Source organism: Pogona vitticeps, chromosome 3 (genome assembly GCF_051106095.1).
Source record: "Pogona vitticeps strain Pit_001003342236 chromosome 3, PviZW2.1, whole genome shotgun sequence".
Classification (NCBI taxonomy): domain Eukaryota; kingdom Metazoa; phylum Chordata; class Lepidosauria; order Squamata; family Agamidae; genus Pogona; species Pogona vitticeps.
The window spans coordinates 174,643,826-174,665,779 of record NC_135785.1 but is presented as its reverse complement, the minus strand read 5'-3'; the positions used below and the strand labels follow the sequence as shown (position 1 = coordinate 174,665,779).

The following is a 21,954-nucleotide window of genomic DNA, read 5'->3' as shown; positions in this document are numbered from 1 at the left end:
GAATTGCTTTTATTAGGTATTTTCTTAGAGAATTTTGAGAACATTGCATATTATGAGAGCAATATTATGATAGTAGTCAACATTATACACTAAAATACACACGATTGGTTCAAAAGCTTTAAAAATGTATAGATTTTGAAGAGACAACTAAGAAGACACCAAGACACAAAAATAAATAATTATAAGCAACCCATGTAACACAATGTTTAACAAGCACAAACCGAATATAGATATAGTGAAAACTAATAAAATGTTAATTAAAAATGTTGCCTACCTATTTCACTCACTCTGATGCTCAGTAGGCATGTATAGAATTGAACTATTGAGGTTTTTATGTATGAAATGCTCACACCATTTAAAAACCATTTAAAATTAAAATAGTCCAGACAGCTGTTAAAGTCAGGGCTAAGAAACAACTGCTGTCTTTTTTAAAAATGTAATAATTATGGAAGAATGAAATAACAAAGACACTGAAGATGTCTAGCTAACCTCTTCAAAGTCCACCCAGAAGAAAGAGATCTCACTTCCTTTAAACCAGTGTTTCCCAACCTTTTTCAAGTTGCAACCTCCTTTTATAATAGCCAGGTAACCTGTGCCCCGCTCTGCCACAGGTGCATAAAAAGGCATTTTTAATGAGGTAAAGTCATCCCTTCTCAGAATGTAGAGGCTACTTTCTCCTCCAAAGGACTTGTTTCTAATGCATACGCATACACACCAACTTTAATACCCTGCTCCAAAAGGTCAAGGAAGAAATTGGCTACAATACATATAAAGTGACCCATGACCACTCCCCCAGAAAATAGTTTGCGACCCCTTGGAGATCACAACCTTTAGACCAAGAATACGCCATGGAACAGAATCCATAACAAAAACTCCTGTCTTCTTATAACCACCAGTTTGACTTTAGTATGACCGGGCAGTCAAATGAGAACACCATCAGTGCCTCAGCATCTGGCAAGGGTTATGTGACATCAGACGTCAAACCTGAACACAGTTACAGATATGTACATTTGTTCAACTGTGGTTGCAATTTCTTGGCCTTAGCTATGCATGGACTAAAAGTGATCAGGCCTGCTTTTCAACAAGAAGACATATTCAGATGCTAACAAAATAACATAATTAAGGCGAGAATCTGATACAAAATGGTCAGGAAGAAAGCTCCACTGAACAAAGTGGGATTTACTGCTGAATAAATGCGCAACTGTTCAGCTACTCTGCAATGTTTTGTGGAGCTGGCGCTACTTCCACCTTCATAGCTCTGGAAACCTACTTTCTTCGGTTATGTAGCATTGTTTCTCTTCTAAAAATAGCCAGAATATTCATAATGTGCTGGGATTTTGTGACAGACAGATCACAGCATGATACTTCTGAGCTTTATTTTGCCCCTTAGGGAGGGGACACAAAGTTGTCAGAAAAGCCGAACGGTATCCAAAAATAGAGCTACGTCAGCAGCCACAACATTTCACCTTGTCTCATGTTTAGGAAAAATCAAGGAGCCATGATATTGAGGCTGAGTGCAGTGAAGCTGATAAAATTATTGGCTGTGTGAGAGACTTACCATATTTATTGATGACACGGGGCCAATGCTGTTAACATAGATGTCAACGTCAATGACAGTGGGTTTCACTGTGAAAGAACAAAGAAAAGAAAAAGAAAACCAGTATTTAGTGTTGACCCCAGAGACAATATGAAGCAAATTTTTAGCTTTTTTCCCCCTAATTATCATTCCAGTCTTAAATATCTTTGGAAAGAAGAACACAGCGTAGATAATATTTTCCTCTCTATATATTTCCAAGAATCGTTTTCAAAGCCCCATTCCGTTTTCCAGCAATGGTCTTGGAATTCATTCATATTATGTATGCACTGGTACAAAAAAACAACAACTCATTTCTCTCTATGTCATCTTCTGCAGCATCTTTTTGTCCACCTGCAGGAGGAGAGAATTTTGAACCTATTGCAGGGTTTGTAGGATCTGGTTAAACATCTCTAGCTACACAGCAGATGTCCAGGGATTCACAGAGCAGAATTAGCTTCAAGTTCCCCAGAGAATGCCACTCCTTTTCTCATCAATTGGCACTTACAGTCTCAATAAGTCACTCTGATACATGAATAACAGAAAGAATAAAAAGTTTCCTTACTTAAAATAGAACAGATCAAGCAGCTATGTAGTCAGTCAGCTGTCTGTATTCAGTCAGTCTGTAGTCATGCAGTCAGTATGAAGCTAGTTAAGTTCTGTTCATGTAACTAGTTATTATTTTTCTACAATATGCTGTTTTGATCTAGTCAGAACTGTGAGTAAAGGGAACTATTATTCTTTCTGTTATCTCTGTCTCTGAGTGAGTTATCAAGACAGTAAGTGGCAGCTGAGGAGAACATAACCGATAAAGTGTGATCTACTTTGGAGAGTCTTGAAGGTAATTCTGCTCTTTAGGTCCCTGACCTTTTTCTGCTATCGAGTTAGAGATTGTTTAAACCAATAAATTTCCAAACTCTGCCAAGGGTATCTTGACACAACACTGACCTCCCTCCCAGCACAGAGAGGGAGGTCAGTGTTGTGAATATTGATGTCTGGCCACCAATCAGGGTTCAGGAAGTTATTTTGGGGAAAGTAATAATTGATCTGTCAGTTTAATCTTTACTGACCAGAATACAATTTAAAAATTAATCAAACATAATATTATAATCACAGATTGCAGCTGCAAATTGATTCAAGTTAAGAAGACAGTGTAGATATTTGCTGCTACTCACCAGGTTAACACAATTGGTATGTGTTATTTTTGCAGCAGCTTGCCAATTTACAGCAATTCTCAGCTGAGATTTGAATTGAAGCAAACAATAGAATTGTGGACCTTTTTTTACTTTGTAAAACTAATTCAGTGTTTTAAAAGTTATTCACTTCCATTCACGATTACAACAATGAAAGAATAATTTCTTACATTGCTTGATTCTCTCTTTTTTGTTATTTTTCATTACTTTCCCTCCCCCCCCCAAAAAAATTTCTGATTGCTAAGACAATAGCATAACATTTGAAAACTTCCACTCAGTGGCTCAAAAAATGTGCATTAGGAGTAATGTTCAAGTAGCTAGAAAATATTACACATGAATAACAATAAAGTGACTCCATTCCCATGTTTTATGATATTATTGCAATGTAACTTTGCTAAGTCCATCTATGCATGTATGTGTTTCCCCAAAAATAAGACAGGGTCTTATATTAATTTTTGCTCCAAAAACACATTAGGGCTTATTCTTAGGGGATGCTTAATTTTTTTATGTACAATCTATGTCTGTTCAAAGGTTTATACAGTCACGTCATCTTCTGGTTGCTGCACAGTGGTGGAGGGTGGGGTTTCACTTAACTAGGGCTTATTTTTGGGGTAGGGCTTATATTACAAGCATCCTGAAAAATCATACTAGGGCTTATTTTCAAGTTAGGTCTTATTTTCAGGGAACCAGGGTATGTATGTATGTATGTATGTATGTATGTATGTATGTATGTATGTATGTATGTATGTATGTATGTATGTATGTATCTATGTATCTATGTATCTATGTATGTATGTATGGAGAAAGACAGAGAGAGGAGAGAGAGATAGAATTGCAATTACCTGACATGTGGGGTAAAAAGTGAAAGGAGGGAAACACTAAACGAGCAGAAGGGCTAGAAAGAGGCAGAGGGGGGAGAAAAACAGTACATGAGAGAAAATGGAAGGTACAGCTATCTTATTGCTAGGTTGGCTGGGTTTTACTTCATTTCTAGCCATGCCCTCTGGCACCTGCTTAGCTGGCATAGATACCCAGTTGTCATTTTAAAAAGAGAACGAGACTTGTCTGCACTACTCAGTTATGTCATTTTCACACACACCCTTTAGTTGTCATAGCTCTGTCCTAAGGAACCAGGGATTTGTAACTTAGGAAACACCTGAGAAGAGAGGCATTGAAGATTAAGCCATTTCAATTTTGTAGTACTTGAAGATAGCAGTTGAGCTAATTGTTAAAGAGAGTAGGCAAGAGCTCTCCGGAAGAGAATGCTAAGTATTTCATCAAACTACAGGTTCTAAGGATTCCTTAGGAAGCTGTCATGGCAGCTAAAGTGGAATGAAACTGAACTAGCTGTGTAATGCAAATGCACTCAATGTCTGTAGGGTTTTTGTACCATGGGGTCAAACCTGCAGTCACTATTTTTCATGACTGTTTTGTGAGAACAGACCTTTTACTTCCTTTCAGTGTGGTTGTCCAATAAGAGTGGCAACTGTTGTGATCAACATGATATATTTGGACCTCGGATCTTAAAAAGGAAGAGTAGCCCACTATTCTTGATACTGAATATGCATCTACATTATATGCAGCCATACTAAATGCCACTGATGCTGAAAGGTTAAAGTGACACCTTATAGCCATGAATTCTTCCTGTGTCCCCTTACCCAGGAGTAAGCCTTATTTGTGATATGAGTATACACAACCAATAGATTTTAACATTCTTTTATAAAATCAAATTACAGGATTCTTTAGTTGTTTTTATCCACTGCTTTTTATTTCTGGTTCTGCTGATGGTGTACAAAATGAGGAGTTAGTTATGGGGCTTGTTCTTTTTGGGGTTTTGAAATAAAATATATTTACATGTATTTCATAGAATAATTGCATTGGAATGGGCCTTCAAGGCCATTGAGTCCAATCCCCTGCTCAATCCAGAAATCCAAATCAAAGCAGATCTGACAGATGGGTGCCCAATTTTCTCTTGAATGCCTCTACCTCCCAATGTAATTAGTTCTGTTATCATACTGATCTACAAGTTAAGAAGTTTTTTCCTGATATTAATCCGAAACCTGGCTTTGTGTAACTTGAGCCCATTATTACATGCCCTGCACTCTGCAGTGATCAAGAGCAGAGCCTTGGCCTCCTCTATATGACCATCTTTAAGTATTTGAAGTATTTATCCAACAAACCAGCTTGAGTACTTTTCACCTTTACCTAGAGCAGGTATTTTATAAAGTTAATAGGTTCTACGTATTCTCAAAGGCTTTTTTAATAGGTTCTAATGAGCCATTCAAGACAACCTAATACAGTATAAATACTTTGTATTACAACAGGGATAGCTCATAACTATATATTACCATGGGGAACATTCATCTCACCACTGTCAAAACTGCAGCTAAACTGAGAGAGAAGTTTATGGGGAATCACAGATGATGTCAATTGTCCTTGTTAATCAGAACATGCCAGGCCTTGAAACTGGAGCAGCCCTCTGCAACCCACTGTGCCTAACTTTGAATGATAGACTCACCCTGAATTTGGAAAATCCCTTTTGCAGGACCTTGTATTCCCTGACAAGCTGTTAGTAAATGAAAGATCTATCTATCTTATACCCCGCCTATCTGGTCATTGCGACCACTTTTTCCTTTCAATCTTTAATGGAAACGATACTTATGACAATGTGCTTTTTCTTCCCATCCTGCAAGTCCCTTGCCTTGTTTTCAACATAAGATTTGTGAGGCAGTTCACATTGCCCCTATCAAAGAAGAATGGCTTTTAAGATTCAGAGAAATATTAACTTGGCTGCCCTGGACTTTTTTGGTCCATGTAATACATTCTAAAATTACTCCCATTACAGATGTCTAGAGTTTCCTCAATTATTTCATTTTATAGCTTCCATTCTTAAGCACACCACCACCAGCAAGAGTGCCATTTTTGTCTTCAGTGGCGTTACAATCAGAGTTACATTAATCAGCGGTATTTATTCAGCCGAGTTCAGATTCCTGTTTTGATTGCTAAAGCCAGGGCACCAATTGATCCAAGGCTGTTCTTTAGATTCAATTTGAATTTCTGATTCTAATTAATGCTCCCAAATTGTCTGGAAGCCACTGTTCTTTAGTGCTGCAAAACTACTTGAGCATGAAATTCTGGGTACTGGTTTTTAAATCTCTTTTAAAAACCCTTTGGTTTTTAAAAAACTTTTGTTGTTGTTACAATCTGACAAAAATATCCAGTTTTAGATATGAAAAAAATCTTCAGTCAGCTGTCTTAAAAATAAATTGTAAAACTTACTTTCTCTGAGCATAACAGATAAAGCCATCTGCCACTGCATGGACATTTTGCTGAGGAGTTTCTTTTGTCCCCCCCCCCCCACTGCATGGCCTAGGAGGTGGGGCTTTCCCTCCTTAAATGAGGATGTCCAAGGACCTGGGCCCTTTTCCCTAGGAGACTGAGCTAAGGCTGAAGACCAGGTTTGTCTGCATGGACATTTTGCTGAGGAGTTTGTTTTTGCTGGATTTCTTTTGTTTTCCACACACACACCGCATGGCCTAGGAGGTGAGGCTTTCCCTCCTTAAATGAGGGTGTGCCAGGACCACACACCCAACGGCACGCGAAATCCTCAAATTCTCTGACTCTATCTCTGATAGGAAAGCCAATTAGCATTGCATACACCTGGGAGGCAGGAAAGTTTTAAGGGTCGGATCATACTTCCGCACTATTAGAGAGCAGGCCGGGTAGGTGGGGCTTGTCAGCCATGGAAGGCAGCCCATCTAGGAGAAGGAAACTCCAATTTCAAACCTCCACTGCCTTGTGGTTATATCCACTCATGGAAAAGGCTTCAGGAGTTAACCTAGAGGCAAAATCCGGAGCTGGAGTCCCGAAGGCAGTTTGTGTCGTTCTGCCAACTCCTGTGACGTTGCTGGAACCAGTTGTATTGGCTCTTGCCTTTCCATTGGACCATTTCAGCAACGTGTAGAGGGGGGATCTGCTGCTTGGTTAACAGCCTATCCTCCATATTACTTTACCCAGGCTTCATGCTCTGGAGAGGACACTTCTCAATACAGAGCATGTTACCATAGTCTCTCGAGACTGAAGGATGCCTATGAGACTGTGTGTTCCTAGTAACTAATATGAGTGTTCAGAAGCACATCCCATACTAACTATTCATGTTTTTCTTCAGGTTATCCAGTCAAGGCCAATACATGGAACCTGCGAAAGCAGTTGCAACATTCCAACCATATATTATGGCCACAAAGGTGAACCAAGAAAAATTCTTGTGGGAATCTAAGCATTTATTTATTGTATTGTCCTCACCATCTCTATGCTGCACATATCATGTGAAGCTACCTTTTTAATATTCATCTTTGGGTATTCTTCCTCTAATAGTTGTGGCATCACAGGTGTTATCTGTAGGATAAGGCAGACAGCAATCACATGAAGTTTATTGAGCTACCAATGGGCCATAATTGGCTTGAAGGGCCATAAGCTGTCCATCAACTTAAGTGTATGGCCAAAGTTGTGTTCTGTTTAATCAACTTTCACTTGTGTTTTCCTCTACTAATTAAGCTTATAAACAAGATGTGTAGTGCTACAGCGTTAGTGGACCTGTTTTCATTTATATTTATGTCTTCCTCTTTAACCCAGGTGGCTACTGTTAGGCTATAATCTTATACCCATTTGTCTGATTGTCTGAGTTCAGTTTCTGAATAGAGATGTATTCACATTCTACTAAAAGGTGCCATATATTGGCCATAAGTCTTGTTGGTTTATTTCTGCCAACATTAAGTGCAAGGGCATAAATCACTGAAACAAATTGTTCCTAGTTAAGGAGTTTCAGCTTGTATTCTTCATCACATGCCCGATCACATAACTGGGCATAGCAAGGAATATAAGCAATGATTCATTAACAACAATTTACCACTGCAGTCTGTGCTACTGCTGGTGTAAATAACCAGAGGGGTTCTGGTCACTAGAAAGACATAAATGAGCCCAAGGTTGACCCTCAGAAAAATATGGTCTGGGCCAAGAGTGCCTCCAGTGCCCCCTCCTCATGATAAGCTCTGTAGGACCATGCAGAGAGTTGATAGGACCTGAAGCAGGTGTGATATGTGAGTTCTGCTGTGGTGCCCTACAAGGATCCAGCTATATGTATATACAAAGCTGTTGTCCATTGATTTTTTACTTCAAATTAGGAGGTGAAGAAAAAACACCACAGCAGCAGAAACTTTAAAGCTAATTCAGAGATTACCATTTTTTAATTAGTAGTATCCATGATTTTTTTATTATTATTGATGTTTGGAGCATTCTTTCGTTAAACAGAGGTCATTCCCCACAATTTTAATACCTGGGTGGGAAGGCAAAATGTTCCTGCTCTTCTCATAAACCTATCAGTCATATTTTAAATGGATCGTCTCCAGTGCTGCTTTATCAGAGGAATCAGATAAAAATAGTTTGGAAGTACTGTCAGCAATCATAGAATTATATGTGTATTATAAGCAGAAGAGTGATTAAAGGTTGTCAACTGGTGTATCAACGTTCACAGATCAACTTCTGTGAAACTGTTTTTAGATATAGACTGGTTATTTTCTGTAAAGGAAAGGCAAGAGAAGAGGAAAAGCAAATGTGTCCAAATTTCAGCCATGCCAGACTGACATCTGGTAACACCAAATGACAAATATTTAGAGCTGTTATCTAATAGTCACATATGTAGTAAGATCCAAACAGCCTGGTGTTAATTAAGAAGGCCATTGAGGAAACTCATGAAAACAGGAATGAAGGTTACCCTGGTTATTTGAAAAGCTGACAAAATATATCTGACAGTTTCCACTAAGTATAAATCTTATAGCAAAAAATTGTGGGGATAAATCCTGCCACCCTTTATGCTAGCACAGATCTGTATGAACCTCCCTGGATTTGAGAGTATTACACTTACTAATTTAAATTCTTTGACACAGCATTTAATAGATTACATAAAAGTTGTCTATGACTTTGATCTATTTTCTGTTAATTGAAAGCCCATGGGAAATACAGGAGATATGCCTCACAATTTTCCTTCCTTCCTCCCTCCCTCCCTCTCTGGATTAAGGAATTTACACAAAACTGGGGGAGGGGGGGGGAGAACATATACTTATTTTTTTAGTACCTGACTACATGAATTAGTGGTCACAACCCTGTGCCCCGGCCAAGTGTTCTGGACCAGCAAGGATACCCCCTCACCCCACCATGCATACCAGTAATCTGTATAATAGTGGAGTAATTCAGGACCTGCATTATCAGTACATGACAAGAGAAGAAACCAATGGGAAGAAGCAGGGGGACCTTTTCCCCATGAATGGCCATTCAGCTGGGGGAGTTGAGCAATAATGGGTCAGTGGGGGACAAAACCAAGTCCCAAAGTCGACAGTTTTCCATGTTGCAGTATAACATGACTCTTCATTGCACTTTACCACCTCATCCTTTCCCTTGCATTCTCCTGTTATCTCTCTGTCTCTCTCACATACATATACTCACTCTGTTCAGGTGTTGCTTACTTAGTTCTGTTCGTTACACAAGGGAGGGAGCACCTAAGTCCACTCCCATCTGTAGTTGCTTCCTTCATACAGAAGGAAGAGGTCTGAAAAGGCCATGTTGCCATGCACAGGCATAACCTCTTCAGCCTTGTTTCTTTCTGCATGAGGAGAGTAACAGGGTGGGGCAGAGCTAAGTGCTCCCCTCCTTGTGTATTGAACAAAACTGTGTAGGTAACCTCTGAATGGGGCTACAGTGATTCCTAGAATTACACTCTGCAGCAAGAGCAAGCCTAGAGGGTCCAGACTAGGGTCCAAGAAAGCTGAGGACCACATGGCAATAGTTGAATGGTCTCAAGAGTCCCATTCCCACTAGCCCTGCTGGTAGCCATAGCCCAGAAGAGTGCAAAATGGACCCTGGGCCTTCAAATGTTGCCCAGCCATGAGTTAAATGGTAATCGAAAAGACTTCTGCTGAGCACACTGGAAAACTGCTCAGAGGTGTCACGTAATCGTATGAACTCATGTTTGTCTCCATATGAAGTAGCTCCTTATGCTCTTATAGCCTCTATTTCCTGCAGAAGTATATAAGTAATATGTTTTGGCTTTCATCTTCTTCAGTTGCTCTGGTAAAACTTTTATATATATAACCAACAGTTTGTGCTTGCAAAATGCAACCTCATTTAGTGTTTTGTGCAACTAATTGAGTTAATATATTAGAATTCCCCTGAAGAGCAGCGTGTGAGCTCAGAATGTGTATACTTTAAGGACTAATGAGAATAAATATACCTGTACAGTACTTGTTGTACCCTTGGATTTTCACCATTTCCTTTAGTTCAGTGCTGCCTTTCATTTTGCCCCGTACCTTTTTATCAAAGACATTTCCATTCCCGGTTCTATCTTCAATCTATCCCCTAATGTCTCCCTCACATCTTCCACCTTCCTCCTTTAAACATCTCTCTTCCTTCAATGTAGTCTTTGAAGATTTTTCATCTCCTTCTGAATATTACTGCCTGAATTAGAAACAGCCACAGAGGGACCACTGGGGTCAGGGAAGAGGGGCAGTTGCCTTCAAGTCCACAGGTGTTCAGCTAGGTTGTCCTTTAGTCTTAATCAACAACACCCTTCTTACATTCCTACATTGTACACCTTTGTGGCAGCAACAATGACAGGGGGTGGCGAAGTTGTCATCTCCTCTTGGATCTCCAGTCCTGACGAGAATAGATCTCCCTCAGCTTGGGGAAGCTCCCACCACCTCTCTGTTCTCTCTTTTTGGCTTCCTCATGGGCCCAGGCTTGTTCTTGCTTTTTTCCACTCCCTTCTCTCCATTCAGTAAGGGGGTTTTCAGGGTACTCTTTCTCTCCTTCTTCTCCCAACCTCTTCCTCAAGAATCATCAGCCTCTCCATCTTCCCTGTCCATGGGTTCTCCAGTTCTGTCCATTCCCACCCTTCCAGTAGGACCTTCTCTGTTTTCTTTTTACTCTCAGTCCATCCCGACTCTTCTTTCTTTCCCTCCTGTTAACTCCGTCTTTATAGATCTCTCTCTTTGTTGGCCCCGCCTCCTCACCCAACGTTTCCTCTTTTCCCATCTTTTCTTCCATTTTTGGTAAGCTAACTTCTCTCAGCTGAATGTTTTTTTTTCCACTCTCAGTCTCTGGTTCCCATTTCTCCATCTGGTCCCCCTTTTTTTCCAGGACACATGGGACAACACATATGCAGGAGGAGGCTTCTTGTGCCCCCTTTCTCACACCAGTTCATCTTTCCATGTTTACTTCCTTTTCTCTTTAATCAAGCCATTATTTCTTGTCTTATACCTGGGAAGGGACAAACCTCATCTCTCTTGATCATTATTCCATGTATCACTCCATTTCTTTTCTTGCACTTTATGTTTGAACCTTTTGAATAACGTTCCAGTTGTTTGAGAATTCATACTGTTAACTCACTTGTGATCATTTTCATTCTGCTTTTCACCTTGTTCACCACACTGGAACTTAATACAATCTTTAATGATCTTTTCAGAGCAAAAGTAGTTAGTGTTTCATTTTCTGTTTTTATTCTTTTACATCTTTCACTTCCTTTTGACAGTCAGCCATCCTTTACTTCTTTCGGTCATCTTGGATTCTAGAATTCTCTCTTAAACTGGATTCATTTTTATATCTTTATGTTCCATCTGTAGTGTTTCTACTGCTGAAACCTGCCTGTACTGTACATGTTTATCTGAGTTTTGTTCTGGCTGGCTTCTTTCTCTATACTCCTCATGCTTGCTAATTATCAGGGAATGTACACAATGTGACCCACACTTGATCCAGTTTGTTGGTCTTGTTGGAGGTTATTTCCTCCCCCTGGAGAAATTTAACCATAAGAGAGAAAAAACAACATTTGTGTGTTGTGGGGTACTTCTAAACCCCAAAGAGAAATCTCTTGCAGGTTAGCAATAAGTTTACAAGGTGATCATAGTATTTAATATGCAGTTCTTTCATTTTCTGACCCTAATGAGAATTTCCAGTGTCCATTCCAAATAGGACAACCCAACCGGCGCATGTGACTTCTGCTTCTCTGCATCACAGTCTGTCTCCAGAACAGAATGGAACTTTGACTAGGTGAAAAACCAGGAGCAAAAAAATAATAGATTTGTTGTGCCTTTTTCAGTGATAGTGGCAGCAGTAATGATGGATGCTTCTCTTTTGCCCTTTTTTAAATTTAAAAAAGACTGTGATGCAAGTTGCTGAAACTTGGGGGACATTGCTTAATAAGATGACAGTGCCACAGCATGTCCACCTTGTAGGTCTAGTTCTGTGTGAATTCTGAAAGAAAATGTGAATCCAGAGGACCAATCCTGGTGCATGAGGGTTCGATTCTGTAGTTCATGGGGGGCAAAAACATGGGGCCCACCCAATGTGATAGTGTTCACAGTTTTAGTGCCATCAGATAAATTCAGACACGCTTGCCAAAAGCTGATAAAAACACATACTATATGTGACTTGGTGTTTTATTTTTCTGAGAGGTTAATGTAACACCATTAAAGCTGAATTACTAGACTACTCACAAGGTTAAACAATCCTTGAAAACAATCTGAGATTCTACAAGGCGCATGATTGGTCTAGATGTTCTAAGGTCAATCCTTTTAGGATATCTAAATCAAAATTAAAATGTATGCTGAGTTCCTTAGTAGCAACTAAACTGAGCATGGCTCTTATCTTGCCCAAACTATTTATGCATGGTTGTTATTGTTTTTTAAGGTGGGATTTAATATGTACAGTATTTTGAAATGGGCATACTGTGTAACAGTGCATGCTGGCAACCAATTAAGCAGAATACTCTTGTATTACAAAGATGAAGATAATGTCAAAACACATGTTTCCATGTCACCTATAATGCCTGTTTGTTCAATTATACAGTTATTGATTTGGTTATTATTCTTATAAACAGCAGAAATCAGAACTAGGTTAATCCCAACTGTTAACTCAGATGTAAGTCATCAGTGCTTTCCCCATCTACCTTATATATGCATGTTAATGTTTCATTTTTAATCAACACAATATTGATTTTTGTCTAGGGGTTCTTGTGTAATTCAGATTATGTGCCATCAATAACAGAAAGCTGTTAAAAGCATAAAGCTATTGCAAGATGTGACAAAGTTTTTTACAGGTTCTAGAGAGGGGAGACACTTGACTGAGTGAAAAAGTACAAGGAAAATATAAAGATAGAAATTGTCGCAATTGCACCCAGGGGTTCTACAGACTCCTTCTGGAACCTTGAATGTATTTATTATTTTCATATACACTGAAAGATGCATGGTGCTGTAGTGATATGTGTTATGCACAATCATATACCACCAATCTACTAGAAGACATTCCTGTGGATACTCTTGGTCACAGCTTGATCGTGAATGTAGTCTTATGGCCATGATCACTATCCATAGCTCATCATTTTAAAACAAGAATATATCCCTCCATCTTAGAGTCATCTGAGATTCCAAGTATTTCATAAAAAGCAAGGGTAACCATGTTGCCCCAAATTTTTTAAAAAATCAAAATCCATCTTGGGTTAAGTTATCACATTTTACTCATTAGACCACCTCAGAGGTCACAAAATACTGGCCAAGCTTTCAAGTTCTCCAAAGCCACAAGATGGTGAACAAATCAAAAAAGGGGATGCTATGGAAAAGAAAAAGTAAGTGATGTTACTCCATAGAGTCTGCCTCTGGCTACAGTCCTAAGAGAGAAAGTAGGAACAGGCTTCAGGCTTTTAAACCTCACTGTACCAGGAATTGACACAGTTTCAGGAAGAAAACAGAGAAAAACAAATGATTGTTCCTCCATTACTGCAAATCCAAAATCCAAATGTTATCCAGAAGTACCTCCTCCTTCAGGCAAATGCATGAATTTACTGACAGCAGGAAACAAAATTAGAAATAAACTAGAGATTATATGTGTAGAGTCCCCCTTTATTATATCAATGGTTCATGTTCTGTTGTGTTAATTGTCCGTGCATATTCATGTTGCTGAGAGGCGAAGACAAGAGAGAAGTTATAAGAGGCAGAGCCTGAGAGATAGTCAGTCAGAGAGAGATGAATAGAGTGAGAGAGTGGAGAAGGGGATGGAGTGTGAAGTTTGGGGAAATCTGAGGAGTGATTAGAGTTAGGAGTGTATTATCAAATAGAAGATTGTTGTTAATAATAAATTTACCTAAAGAAGATATTCATGAATCACTATCAATTTCTGTAATCAATAAACAAAAGTTATATTTAAAAGACTTTGAAGTGCAGACCTGAATCTTCATCTTCCTGAAGTAATGGTGATTTAATGATCACCTAATGGCAGCAATGTAAAAGACGGGATTGTTTGCCTTTGAGTACTCTGTGTCTGGATGGTCAAGCAAGGGGCACAAACGCCACAATTGGTGTCCAGCGGCGAGATACCAAGGAATCCAGTGAAGCCTGAGTTTGGACTCAAAGAACTCCAGCCAAGCCTGAGTTTAAAAAAGATTTTTTTTCTTGAGTCAAGGGTACCTTTTAGACAGAGGTCTGTGGTAAAGAAGTTTGGTTCCTCACTAGAGCTTTTGGGAAAAGGTTAGTGGTGGAGGCTTCTGAACCCAGATCTGGGGAGGGGGTCTAAGTTAGGGAACGACTATGAAAGAAAATTCTTGTATTTTTACCTCATGATTTGAAGACCCAGTGGGCTAGCTTAAGGCTCAAGGCTCTAAGAGTTTAGAGAGCGCTTGTGAGAAAAGCAGGAGCCAGGTGTCAGAGCAGATCTGAGGGAAGAGAGGAGAAAGCCATTGCTTGAAATAAAACTATTTTAGTGATTGGAAGTAAAAGAAGAAAGACAGGTCCTTTTAAAATCAGTAAACACTCTGTACTAATCATCCCAGAAGTAAATATGCCACCTAAATATACCAAAAGGGGGAGTCCTCAGGCTGAGGTTTTACCTCAAGAAATGGAGGGAAGCGGTGACCTTTTAACTCAAATAGAACAGGAGGAAAGTGATGAGGGTGCCTCAGAGGAACAAAAAGAATTAAGCTCCCGGGAATTTGAAAAATGGAAGGTGGAACAGGAATTCATGCTAAAAGCCAAGGAATTAGAATTTAAGGAACTACAGCTCAGAGCTGAACAAGAGGCCAGACAGATGGCATTTGAGCAAGAGGCCAGACAAAGGGCAGCTGAGCAAGAGGCCAGACAAATTGCTTTTGATCAGGAGCAAAAACAACTAGAAATGAAAGCTGAAGCTGAGGCTAGACAAATGGAATTATGTCAAAAGGAAATGGACTTTCAATTACAGATGAGACAATTAGAAATTTCTGCTCCAAACTATAACCTTAACAATAACAACAGTGTTGGAGGGGGAATTCTCTCAAAAATTGATCTTAAGAAGTATCCCCAATATAAAAGAGGGGATTGTCCTGAATCTTTTCTCATTGCTTTTGTGCGCGCCTGCTGGGACTTTGAAATTTGAGATGATGAAAGGGCTCAAATAAGTGGAGATTTGGCTGAGTTATATTCACAGATGCCCTTAGAAAAGGCCAGAGATTTTGAGACGTATAAAAAGATGGTTTATTCAAGGTTTTGTATTAACACTGAACACCTGAGGCGAAAATTTTGCTCTATTACTAAAAGGCAGTTGGAATCTTATTCACAGTTGGGAGCTAAACTGCTGCAATATCTTGAGAAGTGTATGGAAAGGGAGGAGATCACTTCTCTAGAACAAATGAAGAATTTGATTGGGTTAGAACAATTTTACTCCATATTACCTGGGGAATTGCTTTATTTATTTAGGGACAAAAATCCTAAAAATCTACTAGAAGCAGGTGAACAGGCAGATTATATTAATGAGTACAGGAACCCCAGATTCTCAGAGCTAAGAGTTAACAGACCAAACTGGGACAACAATAAGAAGCCCTTTAATAAAAATTACCTCAGCAAAACAACAGGAAGAGAAGGCCACAGTAGTACTTCACCTAAATTGCCAAGGCCTAGTCTGCCAAAGCCAATAAACCCTGAGTCAAAGTTCGCCAGATCTCCTCAGAATGAGAGAATTATAAATGTTTTAACTGCGGACAGCCAGGCCATTTATAATTTCAGTGTGTGTGAAATAAACCTAATACAGGGAAGAGTGATAATCAAACCAAAAAAAAGTGTATTGTTTAAAACAAGTAGAATCAGCTGAGGGAAGCAGTAACCAGAGACCTGTTTCCATGACACCCACAGCCTCTACTGATCTTGAGGAGGAGTACATTCCTGAAGCCCCGGTCATACATTGTTTTTACATTAGAAATGACAATACCCTTCTCAGAAATGCTGGTGAAGAGATAGTTGTGGGAGGAAAGAAATACATTGCTTTAAGGGACACAGGGTCTCAAATTTCCATAGTACATTCTGATTTGATAGCCTGGGATATAATTCCAGGCAGAACAATGACCCTAAAAGGGATTGGGAAATAAACTGAGGTGTTAAAAGTGACTGAGATTCAAATAGGCTATAGGAATTGGTCTGGAAAGTGGCAGGTAGCCATTTCAGATGAAATACCAGCAGCTTTTCTACTTAGTTGGGACTTAACAGAGCATGTCAGGAGTGCTTTAGTGCTTCCATGCTCACCCTATCCAGCTGAGACTGATATAGTATCAGATAGAAGCCTGGAGACAGAGGTTTCCTTGGATAACCAACTTAATAGTGGTGCTGAAGCTGATTTCATCCTCCTGAAGAGTCCCAATAAAAATGATTTTGCCCAGGAGCAGAAGGAAGACTTTAGCTTGGGGGGGTTGCTTTGAAGCAGCCAGAACACCCACTGAACTGTCTCCTGAATGCCCTGAGAGATTTTGCAGGCCTAAAGACCTTTTGTATAGGGAAACGTTAGCCACCCCATACAGAGGAAAGGGGCGAATCCCGAAAGCAATTAGTGGTCCCTAGTAAATACAGGGAGAACATCATAAATCAAGCTCACAGTAGTTTGTTTGGGGCTCACATGGGGATCACTCGAACCAGAAGGGACCCCCTCACCACTCCAGGAATATACCAGATACCTTGCAGTTGTGGCTAGGTATATATTAGAACCACAAAATGAAGCATCCACACCAGAATCAAAGAACATGAGAGACACTGCAGACTAAAATAATTGGAAAAATCAGCAGTAGCTGAACATGCTCTAAAACAGTGGTCCTCAACCTTGGTCCTCTAGATCAGTGGTTCTTAACCTTTGTTACTCAGGTGTTTTTGAACTGCAACTCCCAGAAACCCCAGCCAGCAGAGCTGATGGTGAAGGCTTCTGGGAGTTGTAGTCCAAAAACATCTGGAGGCCCAAAGTTGGGGACCACTGCTCTAAAACAAGCTGGACAAGAAATTCTGTTTCAAAATGCTGAAATATTGGACAACACCAGCAATCATTACATCAGACTGCACAGGGAAGCCATTGAAATCCACAAACACCAGCAGAGCTTCAAAAAGGAAGAAAGTTTAAAATTTAACAAAGCTTGGCTCCCATCACTGAAAAATACAGCCTGCAAAAGGTCAACGAACTCTACCCAGCCACAAGGACTGGTGATCACTACACACAAAAGACTAGCTAACGACACCCATCAATGACAGTGACCGATAATCTCTTCTCCTTATCACAACAATGCACCCAGAACAAAAACACACTGATCACCATAATCACCCATCTTCTGAAAAGGACAAAAGCTGACCTCACAGCTATAAATACTCAACTCCCAAACAAACTGCACCAGAGCACAGAGTGCTACTCCTGTCCTCTGAAGATGCTGGCTAGAGACTGGCGAAATGTTAGGAAGAACAACCTTCAGAACACGGTCAAAGAGCCCGAAAAACCCCCAACAACCATTAGATCCTGGCCGTGAAAGCCTTCGCGAATAATTAAAGGATGGTTGTTTTCAAGGAAGTTTGACACTTGCTGCTATGGGACTGTTAGCTGTGCAAACAGAACTACAGTGACACTAGTGATATAAACCAAACACTACAAGCAACCTTTATCAAAGGATGTCTTGTAAGAGCTAGCTCTCCTGAAACACAAGCATATTATTCCAATCCAGAGAGGATTCAGTGTTATAGATATGCTTATGCCTTAATCTAAATAACTATCCAAACTCAGATAACTGCAATCATTCATTCATCCATCCATCCATCCATCCATCCATCCATCCATCCATCCATCCATCCATCCATCCATTTCCTGTGTGCCTTAATTTAGTAGCCAAAAGGAGTTTTCTTTAAAAGGATGGTTTAATGTGGACAGTAATTAAATCATAATTTTAAAACTGCAGAATGTGCTTCTATTAAAAAAAGCTATTAAAAAAAGGGAAGTGAGCAATATTTCTGTGTTTTTGGCAAACAGTTTAGTAACACTGGGTTTAATACCTAATCAAAATCTTCAATTGCCAAAGCCAACATTTTTTTAGCCATTGCAGAATGTATAGTATGTAGCTATTTCACCTTTTTATCAAAATATAGAAGCCAGTCAAATCTTTAAAGTTTTATTTATTTATTTATTTATTTATTTATTTATTTATTTATTTATTTATTTATTTATTTATTTATTTATTTATTTATTTATTTATTCATTCATTCATTCATTCATTCATTCATTCATTCATTCATTCATTCATTCATTTATTTTATACCCCACCCCTCTAGACCATGTCTACTCGGGGTGGCTTACAACATAAAAATCAATATAATGTATATGTAATCATTAAAAATACAATTACTATATTAATTAAGACAATTAATTTAAGAAAAAATTACCAAGATGGGGTAAGATAAGGAAAGAAGAAATAAAAAGACTTAGCTGACTGGAGGGAAGAGCTGCCTAAATAGCCAAGTTTTTAATTGTCTTTTAAAAACACCCAGCGAGGGTGCCAGCCGAATTTCTGTTGGGAGGGCGTTCCACAGCCAAGGGGCCACCGCCGAGAAGGCCTAGTTTCTAGTTTTTTCCTTTCGAGCCTCTCTCCATGTCAGGCCCCTCAGCCATCCCTGCTGGCTATGGCGGGTGATTCAGGTAGATCTGGGTGGGAGAAGACGATCTGCCAAATATTGAGGTCCCAAACCGTTTAGGGCTTTATAAATGATCATTAGCACTTTGAAGTCGACGCGGAAATGGATGGGCAACCAGTGCAAAGCAGCCAGAGTGGGGGAGATGTGTTGGTGTTTTCTCACCCCACTAAGTAGCCTGGCTGCCGCATTCTGGACCATCTGAAATTTCCGCATCAGCCTCAAAGGCAGCCCCACGTAGAGTGCGTTACAATGGTCTAATCTCAAGATTACGATCACACATGTACTAGAGTAGTGAGGGCCCCCCGATCAAGATATGGACGTAGCTGGGCAATCCGCCATAATAAATGTTACAATGCACCATCCTAAAGTAGCAAAAAAAATTCCTAAGGTTGCATTTCGGCACACAGAATTTAAATGCTAAACACATTCTCCTCCTCTCTCCTCAATGCTTTCTTTTATGATATTTATATAAAAAGAAAGATAAAAGAAAATGTCACATAGAATATCAGTTCCTTCTCAGGATTGAGCAGGTCTCATTTCCATTTCCCATATGCCACCTGATATGGGATCCTCTAGGTGCCCAGACTGCCAATATAGCATTTGAGCTGATCCCAGGAAAACTGTAAGCTCGCTGTTACAGCATTTGGCTCAGTAAGGATCCAATTCTCAGATCATTTACTCCTACTTAATAACCTGGCATATCCAAAAAGCATTTGGACTCCACTTGTTTCCAAAATTGTTTCCAATCATTTTTCAAAGGCAGTCCAATATAGAGTTCATTGTCTTCAATCTGTATGTTACAATGGAGAGTGGTGGCAAGATCAGCTGTCCCTAAAGTGGATTCTACCTTGTGCTCAGTCACACTCCTCCTGAGTTTTCCTCCACCCATGTTCTTGCTATCATTATTGCTGTTTCACTATCCTAGCCTCCATGGAAACAGAATGAGACAGCCTGCTTAGGAATGATTGGATTAGTGATCAAAACCTTTGGTCCTCTAATGGTTTTGAACTTCAGCTCTCAGAATTCCTTACCATTGACCAGCTGGCTGAAGCTTCTGGGAGTTCAAGTCCAAAACAGTTGGAGGACCAAAGGTTGAGAATAATTGTCATAAATTAACCATGGCTTCCTGGTTTTGAAGGAAAATTCTCAAGCAATTTGCAGGAAACCATCCAGAAGCATCTGTCTCTGGGATCAGCCCATCTCTATCTGTTGAGGAATTTGAAATGTCTATCAGTCGATAGCTTAACAAACCCACAAGAAGAAAGTTATTCACAGCTCCTGTGCCCTCAGACTGCTTTCATCTCAGAGAGCTGACAAGACTGAATCAACACAACACCATGCATTCTGCCATGGTGATGGCTTAGCAGAAATGTCTATAGTCCAATGGTTTTCATGGTGTCCATAAATTTCTGACCAGCCCCTCACAAAGGAAGCTCTGCATGAATGCTTAAATACCGCATTGCTACAACAAACAAACCTAGGGATCCCCAACACCACATCCAAGTCCCTACTGCCAGGTCAGCCATGAAATCAATTGAGTAACAGTAAGGGTAGTATTTTAGGTGAATCAATATCTTGTCTCTCTGTGTTAGTCTTCAGGCTTGCTTTCTCTCACCTGTTGTGCGCAGGATCTCAGAAAAGCACAAAAAAAGACATTAGCTATGCCCTTCCCTGGAGGTCATTTGCTAGTCAGGCTTGCTTTCACCTTTTTGAAAATCCAACCCTAGATTCTGTCCAATCTCTCGCCTTCTGCCCACTTCAAGAAAACACTGTATAGCTTCTCTCATACTCATTCTTACACAACATATACCAAACATATACATGTTGCAGACACATATGTGTAATCTCAGATCCTCTGACAGTGCAAGGAAAGGGAGAGAATGGAGTGATGATGGAATAAAGATGTATATCGGCTCGAGTGACATCAAGCACATGATCTGACACAAATCCATAACAAGTTGTGGGAATGATTATTCTTGTCTCATGGAAGTAATAGAAACATCCCTAAAAACAAAACAGGCTGGTTTTAGACCTGGAAAGAATAGTATAGCAGAAATCTTACATTTAATACAACATCTTGAGGATGGCTTTGAAACTAGGAATATCACAGGGTAGCCTTCGTTGAGATACCCAGTGTGGTGTAATAGATAGAGTGATGGACTAGACTCTGGAGAACAAGCTTTGAATCCCCACTCAGCCATGGAAACTCACTGGGGGAGTGGAACTGGTAAAACAACTCCTTAAATATCTCACTTATCTTGAAAACCCTGTTAGGGTCACCGTATGTCAGTTCCAACTCAACAGCACAGAACAACAGCTTTTGTTGACCTCTTGGCCTCCTATAACACTATTCATCATCAACTAATATTGCAAAAATTCTACCATGTCACTGAGGATTGTAAATTAAATGAACTAATAGCAATCCTTTTGCAAAACTGCAGAATTTGTGTTACCTTCTAAGGGCAATGCTGCCCATGGAGGACACACATAACGGTCTGCCCCAGGGCAATGTACTGGCTCCTATTATGTTTAACATCTATAATCAACCACTCCCTCAAGGCATCAAAATTTCTATTTATGCTGACCATCTTATGCTTGTTACACAGTCTGAGAGTTTTCAGATGGTAGAACATCTTCTAACAGAGGCATTAGAAGAACTTTGTGCCTATTATGATAGAAATCAACTTAAATCCAACCCCTACTAATAGTCAAATATGTGTTTATTCCATCTGAGAAACAAGCAGGCATCTTGGAAACTTTAGGTTACCTGGAACAGTATCCATTAGATCACTGTTTTTTTTTTAACCCCCAATGGCTACATGTTACTTTGGATTGTATGTTGACCTCTCAGAAACACTGCTTAACTACAAAGCAAAATGTCTCCACAAGAAACAATATTCTTGAAAAGCTATCAGGAACCAGATGGGGCACACAACCACAAATGGAAGAACTACAGCCCTGACCATATGTTATTCTGCAGGTGAGTACACCAGCCCAGTGTGTTATACTTCAGCCCATGCAAAGCAGGTAGAGTTAGCATTCAATGAAAGCTGCAGAATCATCACTGGTGTCTGAAACCAACTGATACTGATAGGCACTGCATCCAGTGACATATGGAAAGAGGTAGCAGCTAATAGTGAAAGACTCAAAGCATCTACATCAAAGGTTCATCCACTCTTGGGCTATTATCCTG

At 39.7% G+C, this 21,954-nt stretch overlaps 1 protein-coding gene across 3 annotated transcripts in view; it reads right to left on the bottom strand.

Annotated features, from left to right (window-relative positions):
- GABRG3 (gamma-aminobutyric acid type A receptor subunit gamma3) overlaps nucleotides 1-21,954 on the bottom strand; it is a 401,625-nt gene that overhangs the window by 360,472 nt on the left and 19,199 nt on the right. For all 3 annotated transcript variants that reach the window (XM_020796824.3, XM_072994442.2, XM_078390341.1), the window contains exon 3: nucleotides 1,559-1,626. In XM_020796824.3, coding sequence (XP_020652483.1) covers nucleotides 1,559-1,626 — 68 coding nt within the window. The remainder of the gene's footprint in view (nucleotides 1-1,558; nucleotides 1,627-21,954) is intronic.